This window comes from Oculina patagonica, chromosome 2 (genome assembly GCF_052425735.1).
Source record: "Oculina patagonica isolate OP01 chromosome 2, crgOcupat, whole genome shotgun sequence".
Lineage (NCBI taxonomy): Eukaryota > Metazoa > Cnidaria > Anthozoa > Scleractinia > Oculinidae > Oculina > Oculina patagonica.
This window is the reverse complement of record NC_135759.1, coordinates 43,798,162-43,812,704: the sequence shown is the minus strand read 5'-3', so window position 1 is coordinate 43,812,704 and position 14,543 is coordinate 43,798,162. Positions and strand designations below refer to the sequence as shown.

Sequence of the window (14,543 nt, the reverse complement as noted above, 5' to 3'; positions counted from 1 at the left end):
TAACTATTAGGTGTCCTGTACATGGTTGCCCTTTGGAAACTGGAGATTGGACGGATGTTCTTGACGATTCTAGCGCAACTCCTAGAAATCCCAGACTGGTTTACGACTTGGGCGGAAATCTTTTTCTTGTGCAGTGCTTTTATAATTGCAAGTACAGCTTGACAGGGCATAAGAAGACGGGTCATAATTATCTTTCTGGATCAAATGACATTCTGGGCGTTCTTCCATACGACGTTAGGAAGACCTTCCCAATCTTGTTACAGCAGAGAAGTGGATTTACCAAACGGCTTTATGACTATTTGATTACGGGCCTCTACCAAGGACAAAACTTTATGGAACTGGCCGAAGGCATTGCATCGATGAACTTCAGGGAGTTCTGGCGAAACAACCAGGGAAACGTAGACCTTGCTATCAACTTTGAGACAAACATATTTTGTTCCTACCCTAGCAATGACAAGCTTATGGATTTATTCCTGTCACAATTCGAATTTACAAAGGAACTTTATGAGAGTGACATGTACAGGCACACTGGTAAGGTATTATCATGTGATCACACCTTCAAGTTAAGCAAACAAGTCGGTATCACTCGTTCAGATGATAACAAATTTGTTCGCCAATTTGACAACGTTTTTCTCGGGTTAAACGAAAACGGAGAGGTTTTGACATGGACGTTCACTAAGTCTACTGCCTCAACAGAGATCGTTGATCTTCTCAAAGACCTTAAAAGGAGACTTGATGAATCAGGTGATAATTTGGAGATGGTTATTGTGGACGATTGCTGTCATGTAAAGAACTTGTATGAAAACGTATTTCCTGACGTAAAACTTCGATTAGATATATTTCATGCTTGTTCAAGAGTTATTCAGAGTATACCGAAATCTGATAGTGCAAGACAACAGTTTTCAAAAGAGTTTTCTCTGATTTTTCGTCGCAACGGAGACCTTGGCGAGGAACGAACAATGAGCACACCTGATCCGGATGAGATAGAGGCAAATCTTGAACGTTTGCTATTTGTTTGGAGACAAAAATTGACAGAAGACACACTTCACCAAATAGAGAACCTGAGAAAACACATACAAAAAGGATGTCTGTCGGACATACCAGCTGGATGTGGAACGGAAAAGAATGAGCGATTACATAGACACCTCAACAGATCACTTCTGTGTGGAGTTTCCAAAATTGGACCTGAGCTTGCTATTGCAATTATGAGCTGCGCATTATTTGCATGGAACTGCAAACGAAAGGGTAAATCATTGCAAAGTAAGAGAACAGCTCCCATACCGCCAATCGAAGCCGTTTCTTCAACACATGTGCCTTTAAATAGTCAAAAACATATGAAAGCCTTACAGTCGTCGTCAACATTTGCAACTCAATCTTTTTCCAGCGTGGTAGCCACATCTCATACAGGTCTGGCAAATTCTGCGGAGGACATGAAGAACGAGACATGCTTAAGTTACATATTGCAAAGAGTACTCCACTACCAAGATTTTTTCAACATTTTAACGGACAAATGTAAAAACAAAGCCCTTGATATGATAGCCTCTCTATGGTTACAGAATGTCACGCTTGCAGCCCATATTAAAGAAGAAGCGGAACTCAACTTTGTAGGAACTGACATGGCTGCTCAACACAGAGATAATTTGGAGCGAAATCTATCTGGCTTTGATCTTGAGGTAGACGAAATCGCAAAAGATGGGAACTGTTTTTTCAGAGCAACAGTTAGACAGCTCCACAAACATTTACAGAACATCAAGGACCAAATACAACCCCACATTGATAGACTCGGTCTGGGAAAATCTGAGAAAGATGATTGCAAAAAATTAAGGAATCTATTTGTACAAGAACTTAAAGAAAATTTCGACGAGTACAGAGAATGGATGTCCGGTAACTCTATGCAATCGCTTTCAGAGATTGAAAAGTTTGCAAGAGACGGCTATTTTGCTAGCGAAGTGGGCGACATTTGTGCTCGGGCTACCGCTAAGCTTCTCCAGATACCTATTGTCCTTGTAACAGCTTTACCAACTGTCCCCACGATTCCATTCATACCTGACGAAATTGTAACAACTGAGCCCATTTACATAGCTTACGATCATTCTAGTCCTGGTCACTACGATGCCACGAAAGGTAAGGTTTTGTTGACTCAGATTTTGATACCAGGTACAGATTAGGGAAATTTCAGTTTAGCGAAATCGTTTATTTTCCAATGCTGTAAAACTGTTAGCTAGGTAATGCCGTGGACTTATTTTCAATTGGCCTTTATATGGATTTTTTTTTCGTTATATCCAGTTGGTGTATAAGCGGTTCAAAAAATGAATTTGAGGCAAACGTTATTCCCCGCTTTTTTAAAAAACGTTATTCATTAGCTGGTATTTAATTTGGCATGACCGACAGTGATAAGGTTAATCGATAATTAGGTTTTGTCGAAATAGTGGGATAATTTCAGTCTAAACGTTCACACTGTGCAGGTAGTTCAGTTTGTGAACAAATGTTTTGTTATCTGTAGCAATGAATCCGCCCTGTCCCGGAATCTCGATGTTGTTTGTAGATTTGGCTCTGTCCATTCCTTTAACGATCAGTCCGTTTACTACAGCGCTTGGTGGCGTGAAAGGTTTTATCTTTCACGTTAATTTACGGTCTGTTTTTTTTTCAAACTTACAGATTCCTCAAAATCGGATGAACAAGATCAAACCATGGATATCGTAGATAAACGATGCACCTGCGGAAAAAATGCCAAAGACCCTTCAAAAACTTCGTGCACAGATTCTAAATGTCCATGTAACAGCAAAATGCAGTCTTGCACCAGAAAATGTCGTTGCTACAACTGCATGAATCAACACAATGAAAAGATGACTCCACAGAAGCGTTACATTAATTTCCAGCGGCCTAAACGGGGTTGCACGTGTGGCAGTGCATCGAAACAAAAAATTCCTAACTTAATATCATGCAGAGACGGGAAAAGGAAGACCAAGTGTCCATGCCTGGCGGGAGGCTTTGGATGTACTGACAACTGCAGGTGCTACAACTGTGGAAACATTTTTCACGTTGGTGGTATTTCTACTGCTATACCTAACCAAGAAAGGAAACGCCGAAACCGTGAAACTGTATCGCCATACAAAAGGAGGAAAGGAGCGGACTTTATGGAACTACAAGGAGCTGTGATTAAGTCAGGACCTTGGAGAGTTTTGGAGACGTTGTGTCTGCTGGTTTGCCGAGAGGTGCTTCTTTCCAGCCACTTGCCTGTAAATTCTGCAACTCTGGCGCAACTTTACAACTTTGTGGCAGAATCACATAGGATGAGAGAGATGTCAATAGGTATCGCCACAAAAAGTACGGCACAAATAGCTGCCAAGTTTGCTCGTCTTAGTGAACAACATCAGCGGTGAAAAGCTCAAACCCCCTGCCAATTATTAATGTCATGGCGTGTATTATTTTCCATTTGCAAGACATTCGGCTTGGGTTCTTTCCAATGTAAAGCCTTATTATTTTCTTATCTTCAAAAATTTGGTTCAAGAGCTCTAACGACTCTAACGTTAACGACATGTAGTAAAACCGGGAACACCGAAACACACTTTTCCGAATGGGCGAAGCGTTATTATTTAATTTACGCTCGTGTCATAGAATAATTTGTTCACCACACTTCCAAGAAGTTTTTATTTTTCTATTTTTTGTATTTTTATTTCGTGGTGCACCAGCAAACTAGCTTTTTTGCTAAGCGTGCTGACCACGTTAAGAAAGATTGTATTTTCTTTTTTGTATTGTATTATCCCATCCTACTTCATCATGTTCACTTTTACTTCTGTGCAAGAAAACCTTTATTACATGCAGGTCACTTGACGCTGGCTATTTACGCAATATGTTTTAAAAATGTTATTTCAGTTGCTGGCCGAGGAACAAAAACAATCGGAAAATATAAACCCAGCGACAAGCACTTACCCTACAAGATGCCCATCGTATTTAACAATTATTCCACGACCGCGCGATAGATATGGGATGGTAGATAGCCACCGAGGCGCGTAGCGCAGAGTTGGCTATAACGATCTCATATCCAACAAGCGCGAATGGAATAATTGTTTTATTAAAAACACCGAAGAGAATTGCAATATTTAAGCTCCCCAGCTGTTTTCGTTGACGCGTATCGGCTACGAAATGGTGGATCTCTGTGGTCAATGGCATATGAGCTAATATACCATTTAACAATAGAGTGTTTCTGTCGAGGAACTATCGGCTGTTAGCATAACCACACTGACCTACTATTGGTAATCGCGCAATCTGATTGGCTTAACAGGTGCCTACTATCGATCCGTAGAAGGCTCTCGGAGCGCGCGCTTAGTCTTCGCTGATTTTATCAATCAAAACCTTCAATAAATCAACTCTAGCTATATTTTGTGTTTAATAGATCGGTCAGTGGGTTATGCTAACACAATTAGACGGCTCGCTCTCGGTTTCTACCGGCTTTAGAAACCTCGAGCTCGCCGTCTAATTGTTAAATAGTTGCCCGCGGAAATTTGATGTTCTTGAAACAAATAGCTTAGAGGGCTTGAATATGCTAGTTTCAAGAACATCAAATTTCAAAGGGGCAACTATCAGACCGATAGTTCCGATACAGAAACACTCTATTGTCTTTACTGTTCACCACTAAATTTTCTTCCGCGCGCACATACAAAAACGAGCATCGTGAATTATTTTTACTTTTCAGGATAAAATACTCAATGAAAAGCCGAAATTTAACAAACGAAACAAAACCTTGCTTGTTGTTGTTGTTGTTGTTTATTAAGAGGAGCATTTCTTTGCTTAAGTGTCCTGATTACTAAGAGGGTTTTTTAGAAAGCTTTAGGATTATAGAAAGCAGTATCCATTCAGATGAGCGACAGCCTGGCTGCAGTATTCTGCTATTTGTGCGTCCGCCGACACGATTACGTTATTGTTGACTGAAAAGGTCCGGGGTTGCGGAATGATACAGTATATTGTCCGCTTTAAATAATTTTCACTGTCTTTATTTGTATTTATTTACACGAAAAAACGCGTAATAAACTAGTAAGCCTTTCACCTGTATTCCCCTCATTTTCGGTTTTCAGAATATTACCGAAGGCTGAACTTGGCACAAATGCATCTCATATTGATTCCACTGTTTTCAATATATACTGCAGCCCGATTGACAAATTTCAACAAGTTCTGAGAATTCGGAAGGGTAGGGCTAAGCAAAACGCTTAAAATTTAATTCTAGTATACAAAAGTCACATTTTTGAACTTATCAACATCTGCATGTTGTGGCAACTCAATGCAAGCATTGATGGGAAATGTCGCTTGTATAACCTTGCTCTTCTATGCACCCATTATCATACCCCTGTGCACCTTGACGCGAAACTGAGTAGGCTGCTGAGCTCACTCACACCCTTTAGACAACAACCTATGATACGTAACAGTGGTAATGGCGTACCCAGCCTATAGGCTAGAACTCTAGGGCATACAAACGTTTCAGCAATCGTATTTTCTTCCGTTCTGGAGCTTTTTTCAAGGTAGAATGAAAAGCAATATTTACTGGTATCTCTACCTTTTCGCGATAATTTCAAGGCGCATTGCGCAAGTGAAAACTCTGGATTCATGCAAGCATATACATACATACATAGACTCTATTTTCTCTCAAATTTTAGAGTAGCTTATAATGTACTGAATATAAGTAGCTAATATCTTCGATAAATTAAAAAAAATACACTAAAATACGTTACAAAAATTGAAGAAACTAGAATCTACAGATAAATAGCGGAAAAGAACCAATAAATAAGCAAAATATGTCTAAACAAAAGTCATTCCCTGAATGTTGCTTTTGAACTCTGTAAAGTCACTTGTTCTAATACAGTTAAGTACCGCATTCCATTGTTTAGCTGAGAAATATGAAAAAGAACTAAGGCCAAAACTCGTTGTCCTTGGCTTACAAAGGGACAAAATGTTATTGCCACGTAGATCGCAACAGGAAGACCGAAGTGAAAACATATTTTTCATGTAAGCTGGAGAATGGGGGGAAACCGGCTTTTGTATTATAACATCAGGAAATTTTGAATGCGTTCATTGGCTAATGTAGGTGGATGCGAGTCAGGTGGATGAGACTTTCTTGAGAAGACTGCTTGTATGGGGACAAGTAATCCACAAGTATGAATCCAAGGAATCTTTTATTTAGTGCTTCAAGCTTGTCCGCATCGGGCGCGCAACAAAAATGCCAGACAGAGGAGCAATAGTAGAAATGCGGTAAAATGCACGCCTTGTAAAGCTTGAGTGGGGTGCCCCTAGGTATAAGTTGTCAAAAATGCAGCTTAACATGTAATTGATGTACAATGATATGTGACGTTAAAGAAAAGCTCGTTTATATATATGACTGGATTTTTGGAAACGTGGTCTCCGGCTGAAGCAAAGCTTTTTCGCCTGACTTGCCTTGATTGACTGATAAAGCCTGTGATTTTCCTGGTAGAGTGCCAGGCAGGGCTGTGTGTTGTTGACCCGCTTTTCAAAAATCCAGTCATATATAAATAAGTGAAAAAAAGTGCATTGCTTTGTTGTGAAATCTTAGACATTTATAGTCCAGTCCCTGGACTTTCCATTCCGAGCGCCCTTTATAGGGGTTGAACCCAGGCGCGCAAAGAGACAGTAAAGGAAAATTTGCATGCGCAAGGGAGAGTTCAGGGACTGGAATAAGACTTTATGTGTTGCCAAAGCTATTAAAATCTCACTAGTAAAAAAAAGAAGGCCTTTTCAAGAGTTTGTATCTAAAATAAAGTTCCCCATGGAAGCAAGCACTCTGCTGTATCCTCGAAATTACGTCTACAACTGTTTGGTCAGTTTCAAGAGAAAAAGAACCTACCGAGGCAAAAAAAAAGGCTACGGGCCTATCGTTGCGCTTTTGAAGGAAATATTAAAATCATTTTGTAGAGTGAGTTATATAGACAATTTTGAAATGAAACCTGCAGGTACTAAACTTTAAAGCTTTAAAGCTCAAAAGCTTATTTGATAGAGTATGAACAAAATCGAAATCTGTCGTCTGTCGGTTTTAAAAATATGGAGCACCTCAAGTACATAAAGGACCTCAAGTAAGCCAAGCACCTCAAGTAACCCAAGCACCTCAAGTCAGCCAAGCACCTCATGTAACCCAAGCACCTCAAGTCAGTCAAGCACCTTGAGTAAGTCAAGCACCTCAAGTAACCCAAGCACCTCAAGTAACCCAAGCACCTCAAGTATCCCAAGCACCTCAAGTAACCCAAGCATCTCAAGTAAGTCAAGCACCTCAAGTAAGCCAAGCACCTCAAGTAACCCAAGCACCTGAAGTCAGCCAAGCACCGCGAGTACGTCAAGCACCTCAAGTAACCCAAGCACCTCAAGTAACCCAAGCAGCTCAAGTAAGCCAAGCACCTCAAGTAACCCAAGCACCTGAAGTCAGCCAAGCACCTCGAGTACGTCGAGCACCTCAAGTAACCCAAGCACCTCAAGTAAGCCAAGCACCTCAAGTAACCCAAGCACCTGAAGTCAGCCAAGCACCTCGAGTACGTCGAGCACCTCAAGTAACCCAAGCACCTCAAGTAACCCAAGCAGCTCAAGTCAGTCAAGCACCTCAAGTAACCCAAGCACCTGAAGTCAGCCAAGTACCTCGAGTACGTCGTGCACCTCAAGTAACCCAAGCACCTCAAGTAAGCCAAGCACCTCAAGTAAGCCAAGCACCTCAAGTAACCCAAGCACCTCAAGTAACCCAAGCACCTGAAGACAGCCAAGCACCTCAAGTAACCCAAGCACCTGAAGTCAGCCAAGCACCTCGAGTACGTCGAGCACCTCAAGTAACCCAAGCACCTCAAGTAACCCAAGCACCTGAAGACAGCCAAGCACCTCAAGTAACCCAAGCACCTGAAGTCAGCCAAGCACCTCGAGTACGTCGAGCACCTCAAGTAACCCAAGCACCTCAAGTAACCCAAGCACCTCAAGTAAGCCAAGCACCTAAAGTCAGCCAAGCACCTCAAGACAGCCAAGCACCTCAAGTAACCCAAGCACCTAAAGTCAGCCAAGCACCTCAAGACAGCCAAGCACCTCAAGTAACCCAAGCACCTCAAGTAACCCAAGCACCTAAAGTCAGCCAAGCACCTCAAGACAGCCAAGCACCTCAAGTAACCCAAGCACCTAAAGTCAGCCAAGCACCTCAAGACAGCCAAGCACCTAAAGTCAGCCAAGCACCTCAAGACAGCCAAGCACCTCAAGTAACCCAAGCACCTCAAGAAACCCAAGCACCTCAAGAAACCTAAGCACCTCAAGTAACCCAAGCACCTCAAGTCAGCCAAGCACCTCAAGTAACACAAGCACCTGAAGTCAGCCAAGCACCTCGAGTAAGTCAAGCACCTCAAGTAACCCAAGCACCTAAAGTCAGCCAAGCACCTCAAGACAGCCAAGCACCTCAAGTAACCCAAGCACCTAAAGTCAGCCAAGCACCTCAAGACAGCCAAGCACCTCAAGTAACCCAAGCACCTAAAGTCAGCCAAGCACCTCAAGTAACCCAAGCACCTAAAGTAACCCAAGCACCTCAAGTAAGCCAAGCACCTAAAGTCAACCAAGCACCTCAAGACAGCCAAGCACCTCAAGTAACCCAAGCACCTAAAGTCAGCCAAGCACCTCAAGACAGCCAAGCACCTCAAGTAACCCAAGCACCTCAAGTAACCCAAGCACCTAAAGTCAGCCAAGCACCTCAAGACAGCCAAGCACCTCAAGTAACCCAAGCACCTAAAGTCAGCCAAGCACCTCAAGACAGCCAAGCACCTAAAGTCAGCCAAGCACCTCAAGACAGCCAAGCACCTCAAGTAACCCAAGCACCTCAAGAAACCCAAGCACCTCAAGAAACCTAAGCACCTAAAGTCAGCCAAGCACCTCAAGTAACCCAAGCACCTAAAGTAACACAAGCACCTCAAGTAATCAAAGAATCTCGAGTAAGTAAAGAATCTAAAGTATCTTGAGTGAGCAAAGTATCTCGAGTAAGCAGAGTATCTCAAGTACAGTATAAACACCACATTTGGGTACATTATAATTACCATATATGAAGTACCTACCATTTTGTGGGAACTTGCCGCTGACCGTGGAGTTGGACTTCACCGGAAGAAGGCGAAAATGGAGCACTCATTTCCGGGTTCTGGGATGAAGGTCGCCGAATTCCGCTCCAAATCGGTGCACCTTACAACAAAAAATTCACAAATGCAGCAACTAAGGCATGGAATACTCATTGAAAAATATCCCGAATTCTGGCCCTTAACGATTTTTTTTGTGGTTTCGCAGTATCAGGAGTGACGAAGTGAATTAATTACTAGAGTTTAGGTTCAGTCAGAAGAACTTGAAAAAGCTGCGAGTTGGACGCGCCTGATTAACGTCGCCCACGTGCCACGGACCGTGCCACGATCATTCAACAGCTCATTTGTGTTCACAGTCCGTAAACTCCCGAAATAAATAACTCAAAAACGAAAACCGCGTCCTCGAGTCTCTCTGAGTGAGAGCCTTTACAACTTCATTTGAAGAACATTCAAAACTGAAATATTTTCTTTTCTTCAATTAAACAATAAAAATCACTTGGAAGGGGATGGAGTCCGATTAATGCCACTATTCGTGCTAGTTTAGCTTTATTACTTACTTACTAACCGATTGATACCAGTCAATCTTTGTCTTTGATTGACTGACCGGTCTACCAGGATAAATAAAGTTATTATTATAATATTTGATAATTAAACTTAATAGCCTATTCACTGTATGTTAATCCGAATTCATACTGCCTCGGTTCTTTTTTATCCCCTTTAACCTTGTTGGCGATAGGAGACAATTGACCACGAATAATTCAAGACTCGAGAACTTCATTAATGGCAAAGAATATTCATAGTAGACAAGAAGCAGTTCAACCATAACCCAGATGCAAATTTATTTAAAGTTTTTTTTTTACATTAGGTAGAGGCCATGTCAGATTTAGGGTGAGAGATTCGTACCGAAGAGAGGTAACTTGCTTTCTCAATCAGTTTTTCGACTTTGCTCCTTCTCAAGAAAATTTATCCAGCCCGCCATTTTTGGCGTAAATGTCATTCTCGCGAAGCTAAATGTTAGCTGTGCAATTGCCCCAGAAGCGAGCAAGCTAGTGAAAAAGAAAGAAAGATGACAAAAGGCAACAGTTAAGGTACGCACTGAATGTTTCGTTAAATTTTCACTATAAAACGTGGAATTTCGGGCGACCAAGCGAAATTTTCCCCTTCGTTAACGTTGGTGAAGTAACTTCAGCCGAAACACTGAAATGTTACTTTATTTTAAGTTTAGCGAAACTACTGAAGAAACAATGGACCAGACGGTTCTTAGAGCCTTTCTTTTTTAAAGTCGTTAAAACCCTTGTTGACCTGGAGAATTTAAACAACCATTAATAGTAATATCAGCGTTGATTCACAAACTTGCGGACAATGTTTCAGTCTTTTAATCGTCGAAGCTTCGAACGCCATCGCGCGAAGAAACAAGCTCAATTCTGGTTCTGACGATTCGCACCGCTGAGCAGATGGCAAAGAAGAAAAAAAAACTTCCTTTCTCAGTCAGAAGCTTGATATGTTTCTCGCATTTCGATTAGTTTCTTTACACGTTTTATTCCGATCAGCTTTTTTCATTGGCCGGGTTTTCGCAAAATTACGAATAGTAAAGTAAGGACAACATCATGAAGTTTTAATTATGCAAAAGTGAAAAGGAGAGTACAAAATTTCCATATTTTACAACATATAAATTCAGTTATACGGATAGAGTCTGGCACTGACTCAAGAAGATAGAAATAACGTTGCAATAGTCAAAAAATTATACGAAATATATTTTTGTATGTTGAAAGTTTCTAAGCAATTAGATATACAGAAGTAGTTTTGTCGTTTTCTTTTCAGGTTTTCCTTTGTTTTGAAAATATGCTGTGAAAATTGACATACGTCTGTCAAACATAACAAAAGATCTTTCAAAAATAGACGCATTATCATATCAATTCCATCCTGAAAAATATCTTGTAACCGACCAGTTGGAAACGGCTTGTAAAGAACACAAACCGAACCAATTCCTCATTTTAAGACAGCTCGCGACAAGCAAAACGTTTCTTTAAAAAAAAACTTGGCAATGTTTCGTGGCTCGTTCGGTTCTCGCTTGTGTTTGAAGAGTTTTTTGCTCTTGGCTTCGTTTTTGGCCTGCCAAACTTTAGCTAAGCCACAAAGTAGCGGTAACAACAGCCCAGTTCTTACAGGCTCAAAGCATTGTAACAACGTTTACTTCTACGAAGCGCCAAACAAGAAGATTGAAAATCTTCTGCAGGAAATGAACAAACGCCTCATTCAGTTCCAAGATGACGTTAACGACCTAAAAGGGAACAAGACTTTTCCAAATTGTAAGTCGTGGTCTGAATTTAGTTGTCCGGAGATTTGGTTTATTTTTTTTAAAAAAAAAACGTCTAGCTTGCAACAAAGTCATTAACTTGAATTAGAATTTTTATACACCAGTTCACAATTAGGACTCCATTCTCAAACAAATCCGTTACGTTCGTATCAGCAAAGCTTCATCTATTTCAATGAAAATCAACAGCAAATTATGGACTATACTACTACGTGGAAGGAAGCGAGGGATAATTGAGTATAAGAAATCAGTTTTGTTTTGTATATTCATCATTTTATTTTTTCCGCAACAGATAAGAAGAACTGTGCTGAGCTGTACAAATCTGGTGAAAGAATCAGCGGTGTTTATACAATCGACCCTGATGGTTCAGGTGCCTTTGATGTGTTCTGTGACCAAACAACAGCCGGTGGGGGGTGGACAGTGTTCCAGAAGAGACTGGACGGTTCTGTTGATTTTTACCGCGGCTGGACCGACTACAAAAATGGCTTTGGTAACCTGAATGGCGAGTTTTGGTTGGGACTTGATAAGATACACCGCCTGACAAAAACAACAAAGAACGAGCTTCGAGTAGATCTGGAAGACACTGCAGGCAAAACTGCTTACGCCGAGTACGACATGTTTGCAGTGACGAGCGAAAGGACTAAGTACCAGCTAAGCCTTGGAACCTATTCAGGTTAATTTTACGGCTTCTATTACCTTCTTTAATTTCTACATGTTTAATTCTACGCAGTGAAGCGAGTCTTTTTTTAACGTTTTCCTGTCCACATAGTGTTAATAAATTGATAACAGTTATCATATCTTTGTTACTTGTTTTCAGGAACTGCTGGTGATTCTCTTTCTGTGCATCGTGGTTACCCCTTTACAACCAAAGATCAGGATAATGACAGCAGCTCAAGCGGTAACTGTGCTGTGTCCAATAAAGGAGCCTGGTGGTACACTAACTGTCATGCTTCCAACCTGAACGGTCTGTATCATCATGGCGCGCACTCATCTTATGCTGATGGTGTCAACTGGCATGCCTGGAAAGGACATCACTACTCCGCCAAGAGAGCTGAGATAAAAATCAGACCAGTGAAGTTGTAGAAATGTCTGCATCATTTTGCTCTCGAATAGAATCGAGAATTTTGAGAAAAAGAACCCTGTAAACTTGATTGGGTGATTAAAAATATCAGACAAAATTGCTGAATCAAATCTGTTCATAACCTTTTCCAGCAGACCCCCTTTATAATACGTCACTTTCCCTCCCCTCCCCTCCCCTTCCCTCCCCCATCGTTACAATCGTTCATCTCACGCCACTTCCTATATAAGCAAGAAAAGGTATCTAGACCGCTATAACAGATCACAGATCAAGGGTCCGTCAACTTTCCCGAGTGCATTAACTACTGACTGCGGAACTTACCAAAAAAAACAAACAACAAATTGGATTAGTATTAGTAAAAATTTTAAACTGGGCCCCGCCCCCCGGCCCCCCCCCGCCCCCCCCAATTCCAAACATTGAAAAAAATATTACTCCTGACATTTATTCCTGATATCACTCTTCCTTGCTGGATTTGTTCTCGGTTGTCCCGAGTTCAAATATCGTCGGTCACGCTTTCTATACACCTAAATGAAGAATTTTTGACTCATGAAAAGCATCAAGAATGCAACCGAAATGTTTACTGGGAACTCGGAAAAATAACCGTTGTCTCAGTGAGACAAAATAAACATGATGATAAGAAAGGTTGCATAAATTTAAGGCTTTCAAAGAAATGAAATATTTTGATTTTCAATAAAGGGAACATTACTAAGCTTGCCAATGCTGTGTACCCAGAAGACCATTAGATCATATCGTTCATGGTTTATACTTTTCACATGGTCAACGTTTCTTGAATTGTGTGTATAGCCAACTGGTCTGCCTCCTTGGGGTCATGTGTATTATGTGCTGAATATTGTTTTCTCTGTTTCAGTATCCTGTGCGCAGACGTAATCTAACCAGGGGTTTTAAAATTTATAATTGTTGTTTCGTTTGCGACGCAAGCTACTGTTTCAGTGGCAAGCAGGTTAACTAGCTTTTTCGAAGAGATGTGACCTGATGTGAAGCTAAGTACATTACCCGTTATAAACAACATTTACATATTTGACATTTTCACTTCCCAGTCGCCAGTCGATTTCTTTTTTGGGGGTGGGGGGGGGGGGGGGGGGAGGTGGGGAAGAAAAAAAAAAAAAAATCACTTACAGCCTGAGTGATATCACACCGTGATTTCGACTAGTGTATCATTATTCAATGGGAAAGTGGAAGCCATTTTTAAATGTGCATTGTAATGCTTCGCTTAGTAGTATAGGTCTCCGTTTTGTTATATTTTCACAAAACAAAGGTGGCGACTAAATTCAACACATGTATTTCCTATTTGTTAGAGAAATAAGGAAACAAAATTAACCTAAATTGGAAAATTGAATATTTTCGCTAGGTTAAAAGAAATTATGGTTACAAGGAACCCGTTACCCTGCGGTTACTTTAATTGAGAAGCTTCGATGATGAATTAGGAGCTACAACTCATGAAAGCGCATTGAGAATTTTAAATACGTAATAAGAACCTTTATTATCAATGATAATACGCAATAAGAACCTTCATGATCAATGATAAAGGCTTTTACAAGCATGAGCTTTCGAAGCGTTTTCGTCCTTGTTTATCAATTGTGTTTCAGTACAGTATCGATACTTTCGCTATTTCGCTTATGCTTGTGCTTAATATGGTTTTTTGAAATTGTAAAGTCTGCATACGAGCCTTTTGGCCTATCAGGCTGGAGCATATTCCGGTTTCCGTAGCATGAAGCGACTAGGAGTATTTCTACTCCCCCCTTGAATGGCATGCTAGTCCATCGCAGGGTTACCCCCAGCAGTAGTTTCGCCGGTACCCATTTATACACTTAGGTGGAGAGAGGCACTTCGGAGTAAAGTGTCTTGCCCAAGAACACAACGCAGTGCCCCGGCCAGGCCTCGAACCCGGATCTCTCAATCCGAAGTCCAGCGCATTAACCATTAGGACACCGCACCTCTCCAATTTGAAATGGGAAACTACGCCAAAAAGTGATTAAAATGACATCTTTAAATTCTTTCTAGATCTCTTGCAAATGTGAATGCTGTTTTTAAAGGTTTTATGGGA

At 41.1% G+C, this 14,543-nt stretch overlaps 1 protein-coding gene across 1 annotated transcript; it reads left to right on the top strand.

The window, feature by feature from the left end:
- The first annotated feature begins 11,075 nt into the window (after positions 1–11,075).
- Positions 11,076–12,578, top strand: LOC144644799 (microfibril-associated glycoprotein 4-like). Its single transcript, XM_078504344.1, has 3 exons — positions 11,076–11,395; positions 11,693–12,073; positions 12,218–12,578. The coding sequence occupies exons 1-3, from the start codon at positions 11,131–11,133 to the stop codon at positions 12,481–12,483; spliced, it is 912 nt and encodes a 303-aa protein (XP_078360470.1). The 5' UTR covers positions 11,076–11,130; the 3' UTR covers positions 12,484–12,578.
- The last annotated feature ends 1,965 nt before the right edge of the window (positions 12,579–14,543 follow it).

Coding starts and splice junctions, on each gene's coding strand:
- LOC144644799 (XM_078504344.1), top strand. CDS start 11,131: ATGTTTCGTGGCTCGTTCGGTTCTCGCTTGTGTTTGAAGAGTTTTTTG. Junction 11,396..11,692: donor GAACAAGACTTTTCCAAATT/GTAAGTCGTGGT, acceptor TTTCCGCAACAG/ATAAGAAGAACTGTGCTGAG. Junction 12,074..12,217: donor AAGCCTTGGAACCTATTCAG/GTTAATTTTACG, acceptor ACTTGTTTTCAG/GAACTGCTGGTGATTCTCTT.